This window comes from Larus michahellis, chromosome 15 (genome assembly GCF_964199755.1).
Source record: "Larus michahellis chromosome 15, bLarMic1.1, whole genome shotgun sequence".
Lineage (NCBI taxonomy): Eukaryota > Metazoa > Chordata > Aves > Charadriiformes > Laridae > Larus > Larus michahellis.
In genome coordinates, this window is record NC_133910.1 from 1,733,654 (window position 1) to 1,754,285 (window position 20,632).

Sequence of the window (20,632 nt, forward strand, 5' to 3'; positions counted from 1 at the left end):
ATATCACCTCGAAACTTGGCTCTGACGGGAACCTGACTAAGGCTGAAGCATCCACTACCAAGGCTGGCTCGGAGTTCATTCCAGAAGACCCTTCTGCGCGTTTGGACAGAAGAGAAGCAAGACCATCTGGTTTATACGTAGCAGTGGTCTGTCAGGCAGTTTGTGCCCGACAATACCCCAGTATTGGACAGGCAGAAATGTCAAAGACAGAGCCTCCTGCAGACTTCCCTCGCTGCCTCTGAGATCAGGTCTGCCAGGGACACCCCTCTGCCTGGACGAAGTCACGGTGCCATCAACAGACTCGGCCCAGCAGAGATGCACCGCTCTATTTAATCCTGTATTTCACAAACTCACACACTGCCTTTTCGCAGTTCGGCTGTTCTGAAAGCTGGCTTTTAAGCTGCCGGAGGGGAAGGGTCTGCAGAGCCTGGGTGGCAGAGCCCCGGCTGTAGGATGGGAGAACGGGGGGGAGCCCACCAGGTACACAGAGCATGCTGTAGAAGACCACCCCTCTCCTTGGCTGGCAGGTAATACGGCAAGTCAGCTCTGAGGAATTAAATAGTACCTCTTTGCTTTTCTTTTTCTTCTTCTTTTTCTCCTTAGAAGCTTGTTTATCTGTTCAAACAAAAAAGAAAAAACCCGAACATTGTTTTTAATCAATTTAAACTGTAAGAGATGCAATTCTGCCCTACCCCGATTCCTGAGAACAAAATGCTCCATCCTGGAGCCACGTGCAAAGGCAATCCCGAGTCCTCAGGACAAGCTGTGCCCCTTCAGAAACCAACATAACCCCCTGCAGTCACACCCTAATTTAACCAGATACACCTAGTTTAATTACAAGCATCGTATTATGTACGTTATTCTGTGTTACAAACGCTGACCTGGTTGTTCACTGCGTCACAGCTGCTAAGTACACAGACCAGCTCTACAAACTGGTCCAAAGGCCAAACTGGGCACCAGATTATTATTTCCAGAACTAGAATGAGCTTCTGGGAACAACTTCCCTCTGACTAAATACTTGAAGGCAGACAGAACTCCCAGCAGGCACCGTCTGCGCTTCTGTGAGTCGAGCCGGTAACGGAAGGCCCATTCCGGAGCCGGTGCCAGCAGATGGGAGCACCCTAGCAGGCCAACACTCACCGCTCTTCACACTGTGCACAGAAATTATATCCCCATGAGGCCAAAGCGTCAGTGCTGTCGCCCTGCTCCTGTAGCCACAGGTGGCTACTTTCACAGTATCGAGTGAGTCCCAGAGTCCATCACCGTCAAACCATTTGTCCCAGGTTATTGCGGTTGATGACTTGGCTGCTAATTAGACTGTGCTGAACGTCCACTGCCTTGCGCAAGAACTCCTTGAACAGAAGAATATCTACTCGGCTGTTTCACAGGAGGGTTTGTAACTGCACCACGTTCCACGTGTGGTATTTGATTGCCAGCCTTACCTACGCATTCTTTTCCTCGGTTGATCTGTCAATACTTCTCCAGCCAAGGAGAAGTCTAATTGCTGGTCAAGCTCCAGCTGACTATCAAAACACATTTTTATATTTATCCCAGAAAGAGGAGATAGGAGAAACCCACATTGAATTATTAAAGATGCTAAACTGAAGTTAAAGTATTGACCTGGGCCTCTGCAGATGCACTTCTAGCTATTTCAAGCTGTGCTGTTCAGCAGCTCAAAGCGACAAGCTGATGAAGCCATTGCAGGCTGTGACACCTTGCTTACGCTTTCGGAATAGCTATTCAAAGAGATCTCCCTCTGGTGCTGCTTACAGCTTTTTCTCTCCTTAAATCTTTTACTTCTCATCTTTCGTGGTGACATCAGGGGCAGATCTATAGGAAGTTGCTTTGCAGTAATGCCAAGGCAGCAGAAATTATTTGCGCGAGTAAGATTTGTTCCCTGAAGGGATGGGAATAAAAAAAAAATAAAAAAAAAAAAAGCCTGAGGAATGCTTAGGTTGGGATCAGAACCCAACCCCACCTTTCCCCAAAATAGAAGAGCAAATTGGCAGGGTATGTCAGAGCATTTTGCTCAAACTGATCCAAATTCTTGAGGGGGTGGACACTGCAAGGCTGAGCACCACTTCCCAGGCAGGCAAGGCTAAGCAGGAAGCCTTATGCAGAAGCAGCTTGTGAAAGACGCGCTCCTGCTTCCAGCAGCGACAGAAATAATACACGGCTGAAGCCACAGACGAGCCCAGTTTCCCCCGTCCCCACGGGGAAAAACTTGAAGAAAGTTATTTGTGCTATGTTAAACCACATTAAAGAGTCACACAGGGCACTGCACGAAGTTACGGGGTATTTTATTTAGTGCAAACTGGTTTGCTAACACCCTGGGACCATTTTGGAAAGAACAGATGCCTGACAAACAAAATCAGCAAGAGTGGAAACAAGGTGTGACCTTTACCTTCCTCACTGCTCTCCTTGGGAGCAGTTTCTTCCAAACCCAAACCAAAGAGATCTGCGTCATTTTTCACTTTAAAGGAGTGGACTGTTGATTTCACAGGCTGGGGTGGCTTTGCCAACGAGGTATCGTCATCAGATATTTCAGAAAGATCTTCCCGGACCGGGAATTCATCCTGGAGACAAGAACAGACAACACAGACCAATCTTTCAACCAAAATCTCTAGGCGCGTTTTGTATACACAGACGTCAGATGTCAGCACCGGGGGAGGAGGGAAGGCAGTCACAGCTGAACCGAGCCGTTATTGCCTGGAAATCAATGCCCTTGATCTTATAAGCTCTATCTATTTCTTGCCTCGGTAAAATGTCTCGGTAGCATTGGTACTGGAAAGTGTGCTCTCATAACATAAAATCTGTGCTACCAAAATCAAATTTCTGATATGAAGGGATTAAATAAGACCTTCCACTGTGTTAGCTCGACAGCATCAGCCTCTAACCGCCCTAGAGAGGCACCTCTCGTTTGGGGAAAATCAAATCCAGTAGGCTGAAAACTCACCTCCAGACCTGACCGACAAAACCTTTCCCCTGTGCAGCTCCGTGGGGTCTCGCAGACCGGAGGCAAGGTGCAGCAGGGCCGAGGAAGCGGCCTGTGTTCGCAGAATAATTCCCTTCGTCAAGTCAAAAGGGAATGTGCTCCCAGGGCAAATTTGCCCCTTCAATGTGGGCTAAAAACCAGGACGCTGCAGAGACTGCTTATCACCCCAAAATCCTTTTTCTCTGCATGATGGGAAGGGAAATGAAGTTTAATGATCTTCTGACATCTGCCAACTGATCCTCTTCAGAATTCGTTAGCCACTCCTTCTTTCTATCCTCCGTGCCGACCAAACACGGCCTCGCTCTGCTGCTGACCCAGGCAATGCCCCCTCCTCCTCGCTAATGGTGGTGTTTTTCCTGCTCTGCCTTGGAAAAACCCACAAACCTTGGAAAAACCCACAAACCTTGGACTTGAAAAGCATGTACAAGTTGTGGGGCATCTCCCTGACGCTGTCGCAATGGCCAGCTCCCTCACAAATCCTGTTTCTCATCATCGCGTGCTAAAGAGAAACAAACTTGCTGCAAATACTTTTGCTTCCATATTAAACTGCCAGGAAAGGCAGGTACTGAAACTGCCAAACGAATGGAAAATTCCTTAATAAACAGCACGACACACAGGCAAGGTCAAAAAAACTGGGACAACCGTCCTTTCTGCAGGATTCTGGAATGATGCAAACAATGAAACACTCCTGAACGCCAGCTAACCAAGACACCAGGAGTCCCCCTGAACAACAACTGCCCATCCCAAACCACGGAGAGCAGTTTCTAGAGATCGCTCTGCTCGCTGTGAGCACGGATCACCGAAATCAGGGATATCTCAAGCCACAGCAGCAAGCTCCTACCAGCCCAGAGAAGACACTTGTGTTGTCTGCACGTTGAACACAGGATGGGTGCAGAGGGGATCCCGCTGCGCCGTGTCTCCGAGCAGACACCCGCAGACAGCACTGCGCAACTGCCCCGGTGTTCCGTGTCACAGAGACATCCCGGCTGACCAGGCCGTACCGGAAAGGCTTTCTCCGGCAGATTTCCCTACTTCAGTAACGAGTTTGCCAAGCAAATTTTGTTATGGCCTTTTGACTGCTGTATTGACCGCAGGAAGCTCCCTTGTTCTCTCTCTCCGGCATGCACACACTTTGACATGTTAAACTTTGGGTGAAAAACCGTTAGCTTTGTATTTTATACCTTCCACACTGCTGGACTGACCACGCTTTGGACTTACTGAGAATAAACAGCACATTAGAACCCATAAACACAAGCCTTCTTGCTGTGTGGCTTCAACAGCCAGAGCACTGGTGGGTTTGTGCTTCTATCAATCTCTTCAGGTTGCTTAGCACCTGACTTGCTGCGACTGCCGCCGCGAGATGGGAGAGCAGATGAAAGCTCTGCTTAGTGAGATGCCTCAACACTTCAAGCTCAGCTTCGCAGCAGCGCACAGCGATTCCTGCGTGTTATTTACCATTTTCTTCTTCTGGCTGTCAGAATCCTCACTTTCGAAGTCTGGGTCATCCATAACAAATGAGAGCATCTGAGTAGCTATTGGTCCCTCTTGATCACTGTCAGACTCCTCAGGCTTCTCCTCTTTGACCACTTTCTGCTTGAGAGCGTGTCCTTTGCTTTGGGAAGTGGTCTTTGGGGCCTGGGCTGCTGCTGGGGTGGCGGCAGCAGCAGCTGGCAGGCTCGCGTTGAGCTTGCTGCTGCTGTTTCTTTCGGACCCAGAACGTGGAGGTAAACTGTCAGGAGGCTTCGGGTCAGTTGCTTTGGTCAAAATTGCTTCACTCTGGGGTTTCAGAGAATTTCTGGAAGACCTGAGAAGAAAGAAACAAATTGTCAGAGCCTGTCCACACTCCCACTCTGTGGAGCAAAGCCCAAACACCAATTAATAGCTGTGCCTGCCTCAAGGGCTGCAACGAGCATCTCAACGGGAGAGGCAGTTCATCCTAGGGGAACGTGTGTTCAAACACACACTGCTCTGAGGCTGAAGATGACCCTGGTGTCCCTGCGGATGCTGATGCACAGGTGCCTGTGCCGGCGGGCAACGCCTGACTATCACACACAGGATGTGGTACGGGGAGAACGTGATCCAGTTCATCATTCTCCAGCACAGGGTGTGGTGAACGACTTCCACGCCCTTCACCACAAGACTTGGCTCCTCGGTCCTCACATGGCTATGAACAGACGTTCAGGCACTCAGTTACGGTTTCTTGTTCAAACTTGAGAAAAAGGCCGGGCCGTTCCCAAACAGAAACGTACCAGCGACCACAGGAGCACGGTGCTCAAAGGCATGCTGCCCAGATGTGGAGCAGAAAACACTGCAAAAAGCAGTCACACCTCAAGGTGTGACTCGAGTGCCAGCTCACAGCTCAAGGAACCTCCTGACAGAGACACCAGAATTACCGAGAGGCCGCGCAGAAGTCAGCGGCAGGACCGAGAAGAGGCCCAAGTTTGCCAGCACGACCCCACACTTCAGGCTGTTCTTTGTACCTTTTTTTTTCCTGCTCCGTGTCGATGCCATCACCAGGTGTGAGTAGGACCTTAGAGTCCTTCACCTCTTCCTCTTCCTCCTCACTGGAGAGGGTGACGTTCTTGCTGGGCACTCGCTCTGCTGCCAGCGTAGGTCTGCTGGGGATTTTGTCATCCAGATCCAGGTCATCTTGGAAACCTGCCACCATGGGGTTCCCGCCGGGTGCCTCTCCGTCGCTGCAAAATAGACAGAGATCAGACCCAGCACCCCCGGGATGTGCTAGGACGGACGTGCCTCCCCTTGAAAGCCGACTGCTTCTCGCCTGGCTTTTCCAGCCAGCTTCAGGGTCAACATCCCTCACCCCTGCAGCTGCCCCGCCAGCCCTCCCCCTCCACCCTGCCCAGCTGCCGGCCCCCCCCAGCCAGGCTGGCCCTGCGGGGCTGGCACAAGCCCTCGATAAAACGGGCCACCAAAAGATGTGTCACACAGTGGCTGCTGCCGCTCAAGCTGAAAATAAGTGGCTGGAAAAGGTGAGCCTCAGTGCTACAGAGCTGCCTGTTGCTTCAGCTCTATCAGAACATCTCTGGTCCAACGCGCAAGGCTCAGCCAATTAAGCCGTGGGAACTGCCTGCCTTAATCCCCACATCCTGTAATTAAACCTGATCTTATAGTGCCACTGCTATGGGAATTCACTTGCAGCTATTAGCTTCCCGGAATTATTTTTCTTTCTCTGGTGCTCCCTGAAGCAGGCAGCTACCCAGACACCGTAGCCATGCTTTAACATTCCTCAAATTAAATTAACCTAAGGACGCGCTTCTAGAGCTAGGAGTCTGTCAGCCTCCCTGGACCTAACACAGTTATGTGTTCAGAGGCACCTGATCGAGAGCTTCGCAGCTGAAATTACCAGCTGAGGATTCTTGTCTGAATGTCCCCAGGACTCAACGATTTTAATACTTTCTGAAGGATTTGCTCATGTCAGGAATATATATATTTTGCCCAGTCTCAGCTGACGAGCCTTCGCATTACCTTTCCTCACTCCGTTTGCTTTATCTGCAACAGATACCCAGTTCCTTCCTGGTGACCTACCATGCACAAGAGTGACCGTAAATTAATGACTCGATACGGACTGTACAAACACAGCCTTCATTTTCACGCAGACACAAATAAAAAAATGATTATGGCTTGAAGCAGATTAGATTTTAGAGGCACAAAAGGAATCACAAAACCCTAAAATCTTTGATCTGGAAGAAACTGGTGTTCCCCAGTCCCTAGCACACGGCCAGCACTGGAAGAGACAGTGGAGCACGGTGTGCTGATGGGATGGGAAATGCCAAGGTGCTAACACAGTCCGGCTGATTGCACTACTCACTCTGGCCCTTCTCACGCCTAGCTACTGGTTTAAAAGTTAGTTTTAAAGAATTAACGCATCTGCCAACAGATAACGGAGTTATTCGTGACATGCGGGACATCACCGCGCTTACCACAACCGGTGCAGCACACCGAGAGCGACTACCACCAACGCTTGTCTGGGTCAGAGCGCTAAAACCAGGGCCAACACCCAGCCCCTCCTGCTGCTTCTGCTCTGGATCCCTCTGCTGTCAGGGCTCCCAGCGCAGCTCCCGGCTGGGCAGAGGCAGGCTGTTGAAGAGCCCCTTCATCATTAACACTGCTGCTCTCAGACCGAGCCAGAAAGGAGGCACACAGCCTGTCCCGCATAAAGGAGAAGAAAACTGGTGCCCAAAACAGCCGCCAAGGCTGGAGGAATTACAAGTGAGCGATTTCTGAGCTCTGTGAAGCACTGGCAGGGTTTCCTCTTGAAACGCGCTGAAAGGAAAATGGAGTTGCATCCTAAAAATGGCAGGATATTATTCCGAAGTAGTGACACTGCATTTCTTTAACACATCACTGCTCTATTAAGCAGTGACTCTTCAGAGATTGCTGCCACCGTCCTTCTACCACACACCACACAAGACTTGGAGCCTTTAAAGCATTCCCAGTCTGAACAGACCATCCACGTGCGTACACACACCCGCACAAAGTGGGTCATCTCCCTTTGCAGTGAATAAACTGCCTCCATCTATAACTTCCACACAAATCCTTGAGCGACAGCTTAAGAGCAAAGCGATGGAGTGAATACACGTCAGGAAAATCACTGCTGCAGTATAAACAAGGTCTGACAATGCAAAATTAGTATCAGCTTGTGGTCCTGAGGTTCCAGCTGGAAGGAATTCAGAGCATGCAAAACCAAGCACGTTGCACCACTCTCCGACACTCGAGGTGCTGCCAAGCCTGCGTTAGTGTTGAGCCAACGTGTTCACAGGTGCAGGTACCCACCAAAACCGACTACGTTCGCCGAGGTCTGCGTCTGAGCTACTGATCAAAGAGCATGTCGGGGTTTCCTCAGCGAGCCCTCCGTCGCGTACGTACGCAGAACAGCTGCTGGTGATGAAAGAAACCCTGCTGCAACTTGAGCACACGGTCTCCAACCCCGACTGACCACGTTCCGCCAGCCCTGCTGTGTGGCCAGTGGAGACAGCCCCGCGGGCAGCCAGCAGAATCCTCTTGCCACATCAGCTTTCGGGGCTAGAGAAAGAGGAAAAACCCAAACTCTAACCAAGCAGGTAAGCTGAGGGAATCGCGTGCTGCAGGAGGAGCCTGCGTGACTATATTCTAGAGATGAGGGTCTTCTGGTGTGACCCAAACAGTGTCCTCAGCTTCCCTCACTTGGTCTCGCACAGCTGGGTACCGCTATATAAATAAGAGATGCTAGAGAAGCAAAGAACCAGTTCAAAGCCCTTCAGATGTAAGGAACAAGGAAATCTAATCAATGTTTAAGATAAACATCTAGTGATGCTGAGAAGACAGATCGGGAATACCGTTAGGTACAGCCCACCCATGGACCTAGGCCAGCCTGACCCAGCAGGAGGGAAGAGGGGAGCCCATTTGGAGCCAGATGAGCTCCTCCTGTGCAGTCACACACACACTGGCTCAGGGTATGAGGCTAAAGAGCAGCAAATTAAGTTCTGAAAGAGCAAATTGGGAGCTTGAACTGCCTTCCTAATTAACTGGTAAAGAAACTGATTTTGGGAGTTCTCTTTATTGCAAGCTAGAGAACTGTAACACGCCATTAAATAAAACCCAGGACACCATTAATCTCTGTAGATCTGCGCTGGGATTTAGCTACAGCAACACCACGAGACGTCAGGAAGTGCTGGAAGTCTCAGCAGCCATCTGATCTTTGGGCAAGAGCAGCCTTGTTCCACAGGCATGAGCTCAGGCCTCACAGCGAGCGCACTTAAGAAAAAAAAGTGTTTTTTCCTAACATTACTGCTCCATGTCAACTCTTGCCCTGTTGTTTAGAGATGTTACGGAGTAGGGAATGAGAGAAGTCCACACGAATTCCCTACATCAACAAAACAGACAAGAAATACCAGACTTCACCACCTCTTTCTGAAGCTCAGAAAAGCAAACAAGTTCCTACAAAGGGAAGCAAACAGAGCTCTGAGCGCAGGAGGCCGTTCAGTCACACCGCGTAACATCCTGCTTCCAACAGAGCACAACCTTCCCCGCGTCCCGAGGAGCAGCCCTCTACGTGAGAGCGGCTGGAGCGTGTGGAGCTCTGCCTGGGCGGGGATGCGGAGCCTGCTGTGAGGACCCAAGAGATAACAGGCAAAGGTGACACTATGGTGGGTGCCCACTACGGGCTGCCTGACCAGGAAGAACAAGTGGATCAGGCCCTCTCTAAAAAGATAGGAGCAGCCTCATGTTTGCAGGCCCTGGTCCTCATGGACTTCGACCACCCCCATGTCTGCTGGAGGGACAAGACAGCAGGACATAAGCAATCCAGGATGTTCCTGGAGTGCATTAGTGATAACCTCCTCCTCCAAGCAATAGAGGAGTCAACGAGGAGAGGTGCTTGCTGGACCTCATACCCACAAAAAATGAGGAAGCCCCACACTGGGAAGAAGGCCAAAGGCAGCCTTGGTGGAGTTCAGGATCCTGAGGGCAGGGAGGAGGGTAAGAAGCAAGGTGGACTTCAGGAGAGCCTCTTCAAAGATTTGGCTGGAAGAGTCCTGTGAGATAAGGCCCTGGAGGGAAGAAGGGCCCAAGAAAGCTGGTTAATATTCAAGGACTGCCTCCTCCAAGCTCAACAGTGGTCCATCCCAACGCATAAGGAAGTCAGGCAAAAATGCTGGGAGGCCTGCATGAATGAACAAGGAGCTCCTGGACAAACTCAAACACAAAAAGGAAGCATACAGGGGATGGATGCAAGGATGGGTGACCTGGGAGGAATACAGAGACATCGTCTGAGCATCCAGGGATGAAATCCAGAAAGCAAAAGCCCAAAGGGAATTGAATCTGGCCAGGGATGTCAAGGACATGAAGAAGGGCTTCTGAAAGTACACAGGTGACAAAAGGAAGACTAGGGAAAACGCAGGCACGATGCTCAATGAGAAGGGGGACCTGGTTACACAGGCCATGGAAAAGCCTGAAGTACTGAATGCCGCCTTTGGCTCAGTCTTCACTAGCAAGACCGGTCTTCAGGAATCCCAGGTCCCAGAGACCAGGGGGATAATGTGGAGGAAGGAAAATGCACCTTTGGTGGAAGAGGATCAGATCAGGGATCCTGGACAAAGCAAAACTGGACATACGTAAGTCCATGGGCCCCGATGGAATGCACCCACGAGTGCTGAGGGAGCTGGCAGATGTTATTGCAAGGCCACTCTTGATAAACTTTGATCAATCACGGCGACTGGGAGAAGTACCTGAAGAGGAAAGCAAATGCCACTCAAGAAGGGCAAGAAGAAGGACCCAGAGAACTACAGCCCGGTCAGCCTCGCCTTGATCCCTGAGAAGGTGATGGAGCAGCTAGTCCTGCAAACTATTTCCAGGCACATGAATGACAAGAAAATCATCAGGAGCAGCCTGCATAGATTTACTAAGGGCATGTCATGCTCGATCAACTTGATAAAAGTCTATGATGCAATAGCTGGCCTGGTAGATGAGGGAAGGGCAGCGGTGCCTGGACTTCAGTAAGGTCTTTGACACTGTCTCCAATAAAATCCTCGTAGGGAAGCTGTTGATGTACAGGCTGGATGAGCAGACAGTGAGGCGGACTGAAAACTGGCTGAATGGACGGGGCCAGAGGGTGGTGATCAGTAGCATGAAGTCTAGTTGGATGCCAGTAACTACTGGTGCACTCCAGGGATCAACACGGGGCCCAGTCATGCTCATCATCTTCGTTAATGATCCGGATGGTGGGGCAGGGTGTACCCTCAACAAGGCTGCAGATGACACCAAACTGGGAGGTGTGACTGACGCACCAGAGGGTTGTGCTGCCACCCAGAGGGACCTCGTCAGGCTGGAGAAATAGGCTGACAGGAACCCCACAAGCTCAACAAGGGGAAGTGCCAAGTCCTGCCGCTGGGGAGGAACAACCCCAAGCACCAACATATGCTGGGGGCCACCCAGCTGGACAGCAGCTTGGCAGAAGAGGGTCTGGGGGTCCTGGTTGAACATAGGCCAGCAAGGTGCCTCTGCCGCAAAGAAGGCTAATGGTATCCTGGGCTGCATTAGGCAAAGTATTGCCAGCAGGCTGAGGGAGGTGATCCTTCCCCTCTGCTCAGCACTGGTGAGGCCACACCTGGAGTGCTGGGGCCAGGTCTGGGCGCTCCCCAGTACAAGAGAGACATGGGTATACTGGAGAGAGGTCATGAAGGGCAATGAAGATGACAAGGCCAGGCTGGATGGGCCTTTGAGCAACCAGGTCTAGTGGGAGGTGACCCTGCCCATGGCAGGGGGGTTGGGACTAGATGATCTTAAGGTCCCTTCCAACCCGAACCATTCTGTGATTCTATGAAGTGACTGGAGCATCTCTCACATGAGGGCTGGGACTGCTTAGCCCAGATGTGGTGGGTTGACCCCGGCTGGATGCCAGATGCCCACCTAAGATGCTCTATCACTCCCCTCCTCAGCTAGACAGGGGAGACAAAATATAACAAAAGACTCGTGGGTCGAGATAAGGACAGCGAGAGATCATTCTCCGATTACCATCATGGGCAAAACAGACTTGATTTTGGGAAAATTAATTTAGTTTATCACCAATCAAATCAGTCGGATAATGAGAAAATAAAAACTAAATCTTCAAACACCTTCCCCCCACCCCTCCCTTCCTCCTGGGCTCAACTTTACTCCCAAATTCTCTACCTTCTCCCCCACAGCGGCACAGGGGGATGGGGAACGGGGGTTGTGGTCAGTTCATCACATGTTGTTTCTGCCGCCTCTTCCTCCTCAGGAGGAAGACTCCTCATGCTCTTCCCCTGCTCCAGCATGGGGTTCCTCCCACGGGAGACACTCCTCCACAAACTTCTCCAACATGAGTCCTTCCCACGGGCTGCAGTTCTTCACAAACTGCTCCAGCGTGGGTGCCTTCCGCAGGGTGCAGTGCTTACAGGAGCAGCCTGCTCCAGCGTGGGTCCCCCGTGGGATCACAAGCCCTGCCAGCAAACCTGCTCCAGTGTGGCCTCCTCTCTCCACAGGTCCACGGGTCCTGCCAGCAGCCTGCGCCAGCGTGGGCTTCCCAGGGGGTCACAGCCTCCTCCTTCATGCATCCCCTTACTCCGGTGTGGGGTCCTCCATGGGGTGCAGGTGGATATCTGCTCCACCATGGACCTCCATGGGCTGCAGGGGGACAACCTGCCTCACCATGGTCTTCACCAGAGGCTGCAGGAGAATCTTTGTTCCAGTGCCTGGAGCACCTCCTCCTCTCCTTCTTCACTGACCTGGGGGTCTGCAGAGTCATTCCTCTCAACGTATTTTTACTCCTCCCTTCTGTTGGACAGGTTTGCAGGTTTTTTTCCCCTTCTTAAATATATTATCCCAGAGGCACTATCACCGTTGCTGATGGGCTCAGCTTTGGCCAGTGGCAGGTCCATCTTGGAGCCGGCTGGCATTGACTCTGTTGACACAGGGGAAACTTCTAGCAGCTTCTCACAGAAGCCCCTGTAGCCCTCCAGCTACCAAAACCTTGCCACGCAAACCCAATACACTTGAGAAGAGAAGGCTTGGGGTGACCTTAGCAATGTATGTAAATACCTGAAGGAGGGCGCAAAGAAGATGGTGCCAGGCTCTTTCAGTGCTGCCCAACAACAGGACAAGAGGCAACAGGCACAAACTGAAACACAGGAGGTTCCCTATGAACATCAGGAAACGCTTTTTCCACTGTGGGGGTGACTGAGCACCGGCATAGGTCAGAAAGGTTGAGGAGTCTCAATTCACGGAGATATTCAAAAGCCACCCGGACATGGTCCTGGGCAACCGGCTCCAGGTGGTGCTGGCTGAGCAGGGAGGTTGGACCTCCAGAGGTGTCTTCCAGCCTCAGCCACTCTATGATTCTGTGAATGTAGCTATCTCTGCTTCACAGGGGAAACGCACTGTGCACTAAGGCGTTCCTCACATGAGCCAAGTGCAAGACTCTTGCTTACAGAGAGCCAGGCAATCCCTCTTGTTTGGGTAAGAGAAGTGACGTCACAAATTCTCAACACACAGCCCGCTCTTCTGCCACATCTTCAATGGCTCTTCAGTTTCGTACCTTACACTTGGTTACAGCACACCCAGAAGAGATGCCTGCAAGCTGCGTAAGCTTAGCACTCAGATAAAACGTTCAGGAGACCTGAACGCATCTCTCCAGTATGTTCTCAGGCTTTGTTCAGATGCCAGAGGAAAACAGCTTCCAGCATTTCATTTTTTAAAACCAATAAAATCTCCATCAGGTTTGAGTTGTTTCACTTTTGTGTTCTTTATTTCAGAGATAAAATTTCTGCAGCAGTAGCTTTTGTTGCAACTACAACAACCTACTGACTGCAGTGGAAGCTGATTAGGGACGGTGCTTACAGAGCTCTTATGTTGCTCCTGGGCATCACGGGGTTGTGACCGGCATCCTGAAGGAAATCAATTATTGCAGGTGATGGTCAGAACCACATCTACACCTCTGGATTTCGGCACATCAGGCTTATTGTGGTAGGCCTTTCTTGGCAAGAAACAGAAGGTAAAATTGCCGGACTGCTGAGAAAACTCTGTGAACCACAAAAGAAACCAGAGCAAGACATGGATGCCAAGCTGCAGGGAAATAATGAGCATCTGAATTTGAAGGGATGCGCTGCAAGGTCTTCTCCTAGGGAAACCGAGCTGTTCTAACTGCAGATGGTTACCACTGTCATCAATGGATGAAGCTGTGAATAAGCGTCCTCTCTGTGAAAGCCCTCACCAGCTCATACACACTGGAAGGCTACCAAGCCTGGGGACGGAGCGCAGAAGGGAATCATAGCAGCCAAGAACACGACGACTCTACAACCAAGGAGCAGGGCTTTTGCACCACTGTTGGAGATGTTTGGCTTTTTGTATGGCTTAACACCTATTTGCTTCCAGTGACCGACGTCCTGGAGAAGAGGAGCCTTTGTTAAACACCCAACCTCCTACCCACGGCAAGAACCGCAGCTAAAGAGCGCAAAGGGCACCCCAGGACCCAGCCCTTCAGCAAACCCCAGGAAGGTCAGGCTTGTTTCTCCTGACATTCACTTGTTAAACACAGAAAAATATCCCAGCTCAGCCACAGCCACGAGCAAGGCACTTTGTAGGCCAGCATGCTTCTAGCAATCACTACTTTTTTTCTTTCTTTCTTTTTCTTTTCTTTTTTTTTTAATAGAACATCCACGTGTTCTGCCATCACAAGGGATGATGATTCAGGCTGACCTGCATCAGACAGGCATCGAGCCTCACACACAGCATTGATTTCAAGTTGTTGTGGTTGAGCTAGAGAACACTGAACGATGACAAAGATGTCCAAAGATGCAGAATCCACCACACTGCCAGATGAGCTGTATCAGCGTGTAATTACTCTCCTGGTTAATCCAGCGCTGATGACAAGAGGCAGCAGGCAAGGAGTATTCTAAGCGGAGGGATGCAGAGCCTGTGAGTACGCTTAGGTCACATCTTAAGTGACAGTCTGCTTTCAGACAGTTTGCTGCACATCCCCTCGTCTGAGCAGCCCAGTACACATAATCCCTTTTCCCTCCTTTTGGTTAAAAAACACCAACGCCAGGAAAAGAAAAAAAAAAAAAAAAAAGCAAAAAAAAAAAAAGCAAATCCAGCCTACAGCACAAGCACATCTCTGCCATTTGGAGGACGGAGTTATAGAATCACAGAATAGTTAGGGCTGGAAGGGACCATTTACAGGCCACCTAGTCCAACCCCCTGCCGTGGGCAGGGGCATCTTCAACTAGATGGTTGCTCAGAGCCTCATCCAACCTGACCATGAACGTTTCCAGTGACGGGGCAGCCACCACCTCTCTGGGCAACCTGGGCCAGGGGCTCAGCACCCTCAGTGTAAAACATTTCTTCCTTATATCTACTCTAAATGCACTGTCTTTTAGTTTAAAACCATTACTCCTTGTCCTCTCGCAACAGGCCCTGCTAAAAAGTCTGTCCCCATCTTTCATACAAGCCCCCTTTAGGGACCGAAAGGCTGCAATAAGGTCTCCCCGGAGCCTTCTCTTCTCCAGGCTGAACCCCCCCAGCTCTCTCAGCCTGTCCCCACAGCAGAGGGGCTCCAGCCCTCCCAGCATCTCCGGGGCCTCCTCTGGCCCCGATCCAGCAGCTCCGTGTCCTTCTGCTGTTGGTGCCCCAGCGCTGGAGGCAGCACTGCAGGGGGGTCTCCCAGAGCGGAGCAGAGGGGCAGAATCCCCCCCTCGCCCCCCTGCCCACGCTGCTGGGGATGAGCCCAGGCTGGGGGGCGTTTCTGGGCTGCCAGCGCACGTTGCTGGCTCACGGCCAGCTTTTCACCCACCCCCCCCAGCACCCCCGAGCCCTTCTCTGGAGGGCTGCTCTCCATCCCTCCATCCCCAGCCTGTGCTGGGACTGGGGGCTGCCCCGTCCTGGGTGCAGGACCCTGCACTTGGCCTTGTTGAACCTCATGAGGTTCACACAGCCCCACCTCTCAAGCCTGCCCAGGTCCCTCTGGATGGCAGCGTGTCCCTCAGGCGTGTCAACCGCACCACTCACCTTGGTGTCAACTGCCAATGTGGTGAGGGTGCACTCGATCGCACTATGTCATTGATGAAGATATTAAAAAGTACCGGTCCCAAAACAGACCCCTGAGGGACACCACTTGTCACTAATCTCCATCTGGACATTGAGCCGTTGACTGCTACTCTCTGGATGTGACCATCCAGCCAATTCCTTATCCAGCGAACAGTCCACCCATCAAATCCATATCTCTCTGACTTAGAGAGAAAATCCTGGGAATGAACATTTGAAATGGACAGAGAAAAAGAAATGCACCTAAGACAGAAAATGGAATCTGCAGGCAAGCATTCAATGACACTCCCAAGGGAGAACGACTGTCTACATCCTTCCTTCCAGAATCCCATCAAGCCACAGAGTGCCCCCAAACATCCTGCAACAAACACAAACCCCTTTATAATGCCTTAGGGATGGCAGTAACCAGGCCACGAAGGAACGTGGCCATGCTCTGGGCCTCTGCAGCAGGTGCGCTGTGTTCCAGAAAGAAAATATCTCAAATGTTTCAGCACATTCGGCCAGAAAGGAAATCCCTTCCTGACCCAAAGCAACCCAGTGGATTAACGCTGAGCGTGAAAGCAAGATGGCAAAACCATGAAGGTGGTGACTAGCTTTTATCGCTGTTCCTCATTCCCAGGGAGCCGTGTGTACTGTTCAATGGGAGACAGTGAACACTACGACTGACTACACCACAGACAGAAAGGCCTAGGGGCAGCTAATTGCTCCGCAACCACTTTCGGAACAGTTGCAACAGGTTAGCCAGGCCTGACTCATCATCCGGACCGTGCATCCAGGGATGTCCCTGTCTCACCCTCCCTCCATCCTCCTTGACTTACCTTTCACTATCGACACGGTGTTTAGTCTGCGGTTTCCCTTTGTCCTTCTGCGGGGCTGGGTCTTCTAGAAAGCTGTGGTCCAGGCTGTCGTCAGGAACAAAGTCCTCCACGCTCTGTACTTTTGCAGGGGCTTCAGGGTGGGCAGGAGGAGTGGCGGCAGCGGGATCTGCATTAGCAGCGGTAGTTGCAAAACACAGCGTTCACCACAAGCAAGACAGAAATTTGCTTTTCACAGATCTCCCCTGCCCAGGGTGGCAGCAGCCACGACGCAGGACCTTGGCTGCACAGCGAGGGAAGAGGAAGGGTATGAACAGGGTACTCAAACCTGTGCGGAGTCTTGCATGAAGGCATTCACAGACCACGCACAGCCGCTGCGGTTTACAATACACCTGACCCAGGCCCTCAAATAGCCTGAAAAACTCGCTGACCCTGTTTTACAGTGACTGCTACGACTGACGATACCACCGCCAGATGTTGTACCTATGCTGTGCGCACCGCTCCTGTGTGGGGTCCCTTCATGACTCCCTTACCTTTTCCAGACAGCTCAGCTCACCCCCTCACCTCCTCTTGCCTTTTCAACTCTAACTGTCAAAGGCAGGATTTTTTCACGCTGTGCTTTTAGGTGCCCTGTGTAACCAAAAGCTCAAGAGCTACTGCAAATAGAGACCTGCTTTCATACAGCTTATTTGTAGAGCCACCGGTACCCATCTTCAAGGTATCAGAATGAAATCTCATGAAATTAGCATAACCAAGAAGCCTAACGCAATTAACCTTCTCAGAATTTGCAATATTCAACCTTTTTCCTCTGCCTGGACTGCACCTCACCTCTAGGCTCTCTTCTTTTGGGTGAACAAGATCTCTATATTTTTCTCTAGATTTTACGCTACTAGCGCAGCTTTCAGATCACTTTTGCATACAAATAACACTATTACTAATGCCATAGAGTAGCGTTGGTGTATGAAAAAACACAGCCAGAAAGAATTACTACTGCAAGACTTCAAGGGAAAGCTTAAATAGCAGCTCCCTTAAAAAACGAGTATTACTTTGCGACAGTGATTTTTCAACCGCTTTCCAGTTAGCGAGTCCCGAGGTATGTTCCCGCAGAGGTGCGGACCCTTGGCACGCGACATAAACTCAGTAACGCTGACAGACCAGCTTTTCCTAGCTACTTTTTGCAAACTTCCTAAAAAGCTCCCTTGAGATACCAGGACTGCAGGCCATAAGCCTGAAACAGTTCTCAAGCTAAGTGACAGATTTAAAAAAAACAAACAAAAAGAACAAGAAAAAATAGAAACCCCAAAGATTGTAACACTGGTAGCAGACCACACATCTTTTTTCTACATATCCATATGACAAAGGGGTTTTTATTGACAAGGGATTTCTAACGTTTGCTCCTCTTTGTTTGCTTGTTTCTGGGCAGGAAGAGTCACCAACAAACCGAAATGGGTGCACTGTGTCATACCTGGTAACAGATTCAGGATGCAGAACACCGTGTGCAGATCTAAAACCGAAAGATTTCAACATCTGAAACTGCAAACTGTGTTCCCAGCACCTCCTCCTTTCTTTCTGTGGGTGTCTCGAGAGTGCTGTGAGCTCTAGGGATTGACAGCTTGAGAGGGAAGGTATTTCCAAAGGGTGATTCAAACCGTGTCATGCTAATGATTTTTAGGCAGTGCCAGCTCTGCAGCTCCAGTTAGCTTCGCAAACAAAGCGAATGTGACAGGCAAATTAAGGTCCAGATCAGCAAAAGTGCATGCAACAAAACCCTCGATGCCTCTGCCCTGCAACTTGGTCAGGGAGGGGTTTGGACCCAGCGCTGCGCTGCTCTGCTCCGGTGTGTACTAGCGCTGAGGAAGAAGTCGAGGCGGGCTGCCCTCCTCCTCAGCCCATCTCTGAAGGAGCATATTTCCCCGGAGGGGAATCTGCTGCAAAGCCTGGACTTACACGATCATTTCTGGCTGAATAACCTTTAAAACCAGCGCTCCGCTATTCTCGTTAGCACACAGGAGCCCCTTTGAGCTGCCAGACTCTTGTGGAGGCAGAGCTTCAGATAGCTCCTCTAACAATTTCTCTTGCTATTCAAGAGGCATATGGGCTCCTGGTAAGAAGGTGACAGTTATTTTATCAGCGTGCCCTGCGTGTTCAGTACTTTCCTCCTGAAGCATGCCACAGCCACCACCCAGCTGGCTGGACACTGCCCCCATCCAAGCTCAGCACAGAGACAAACCAAAGCACCGCTCGGGAGAAAAATAGAGTGTGACAGCGCAGCTCTCCTTGGCCACGCACCGCACACACACAGGGCCCGCGTTCTTCAGACACCTGTCTGCTCAGCCTCTCGCAGGGCAAAAAATGGAAGGAAAACCGAGAAGCACCTGCAGGTGAGATCCTGCCCAGACGCTGCACTCCAGCACCTACCTGGCTGGGGAGGAGAGGGCTCTGACGCAGCAGACGTCCCAAACAGACGGGAAATAATGCTGCGCTTGGGCGGTGGGACTGCAGGCGGAGGTGCTGGGGAGGCGGTGGCTGGCGGAGGCGCATGCGGCTGCTGGGCCTCGGGTGCAGGCACTGGTGAGAAGGATGTGGGGGGTTCAGGAGAGATGGTGGAGCTTGTGGAAAGCGGCTGCGGTGGCTGTGGGGTGCCGGGGCTGGAGCTGCCCGTTGATGTGGAGCTCGGAGGTACGATGGGTGACTGGGAGCCAGAGGAAGGGCTTTGCCCATTAGTTGTTAGTGGCGATGTGTGTCCTCGACTTCGGGCTTCCATCATTTCAAGGAAGCTGCAGGGAAGATAAATTGCAAATATAAGGAATGGAGAAAACACGCTCCACAGAGCACTGAGCACGATGCTGGGCTGCTCTGGCTCTGAGCTGAGCTGGGAGGGTAGAGGTCTGCTCTCAGCGATGCTGTGACTCCCTCGGCCACAATAAATCTGGTTCATCTACGTGAGCTAAACTCACCCGATCTGCATCGAGGTGTGGAGAATCCCAACCTGCTGTGCACCGCAGGGTGACACCTACATTTGCAGTGCTGCTGGGAACTCCCTGGATAGACAGGCTATAACAACATGCCAGGGCTTGAAACACAACCTTCAGTCAGTTCTTGGACATATGTCTCTAAGGGAGTAAGTGCTACAGGAACGGCACATTTTTAGACTCTATAGAAGAGATCAGAGTGTTCGAGAAAACTCAAATGCTATAAAAACCTCTCCTTTCAGCCAAGAATGGATTTGCGAGGAGAATCCTTGAGCGTCAAAAGAAAAGAGCTATCCAGAGGGCTCACAGAGGACTGACTGCAATTATCCTCCTCGCCATGCGCAGATACACAGGCAGCCCCCCCTGCACACACTCCCCCTCTGCGCGGGAGGCAGCGGAGCCAAGCAGCAGAAGCTCTGAAGCAAGTTGTGGTCCTGGCTGGATTCCTGACTAGAAATAAAGCCTGTACCGCTACAGAGGGTGAAATGCTCTAGCCTTTGCAAAAAGGAAAGCAAGCCTGATGCTGCTGCAGCCTCCTTCTGCAGCCTGTTTGGTTAGCAGCATCTTCACAAGTTGTACGCAAAGAAACACTGACAGAAAGCCAGGCTTTCGCTATGAAATGGTCTCAAAATAAGATCTGCTACATGTCGCACGGCTGGGAGATATAAAAAAGGCCACCCACAGTGAAGTATCATGTATAAAATCTAGCACGTCATGGTCTTGCCTCTTGTTTCATTAAGCCTAATGAATCCAGAGCACAGAGGCTTTGGGTTCATCTGCTTCTGCAAGATGGACTCGGTTGCGCTCCAGGCAATGAGTGTGTCCAAACAGGGACTCCTCTCCCCCGCAGAGCACGACCTCGTCCTTCAGGGACTTGAGCCAGCCAGACCCCTCTGCTGGAACGACTGCTAAGCAGAAAGCAAACAGCAGGGGCTAAAAGACTCTAAACCCCTTTGAGATATCATTTTCTATTTTAAGGAACAACCTGATATACTTTTAAGGAACAAACTAATATACTTAGCAGTATCTGGAGCCCTGGGGAACAACACTCCCAGGAAGCTGTTACTCGAATTGGAAAACCAGGGGTCCTTCCTAACTAAGGAACTGGATAAAGTGGAGATAAAGGGTGGCACTAAAAAGCAGTATTAGCAGTACAGAGTTCCCCCAGGATTAGCCTTGAGTTCAGTATCTCAACGAAGCGGCACAGAGATTAGGGAAATGCTCACGGGGTTGCAAGTTGGGAGGCAGCATCAACAGAGAGGACAGGGACAAGATATAGAAAGAACTGGATGATC

General features: G+C 51.0%; 1 protein-coding gene across 1 annotated transcript in view; it reads right to left on the reverse strand.

The window, feature by feature from the left end:
- The window catches only part of RABL6 (RAB, member RAS oncogene family like 6), a 67,559-nt gene that overhangs the window by 2,206 nt on the left and 44,721 nt on the right, over positions 1-20,632 (reverse strand). The window contains exons 9-14 of the mRNA XM_074608260.1: positions 18,784-19,142; positions 16,369-16,534; positions 5,476-5,691; positions 4,451-4,799; positions 2,405-2,576; positions 566-615 (exon numbers count right to left, since the gene is read on the reverse strand). Coding sequence (XP_074464361.1) covers positions 566-615; positions 2,405-2,576; positions 4,451-4,799; positions 5,476-5,691; positions 16,369-16,534; positions 18,784-19,142 — 1,312 coding nt within the window. The remainder of the gene's footprint in view (positions 1-565; positions 616-2,404; positions 2,577-4,450; positions 4,800-5,475; positions 5,692-16,368; positions 16,535-18,783; positions 19,143-20,632) is intronic.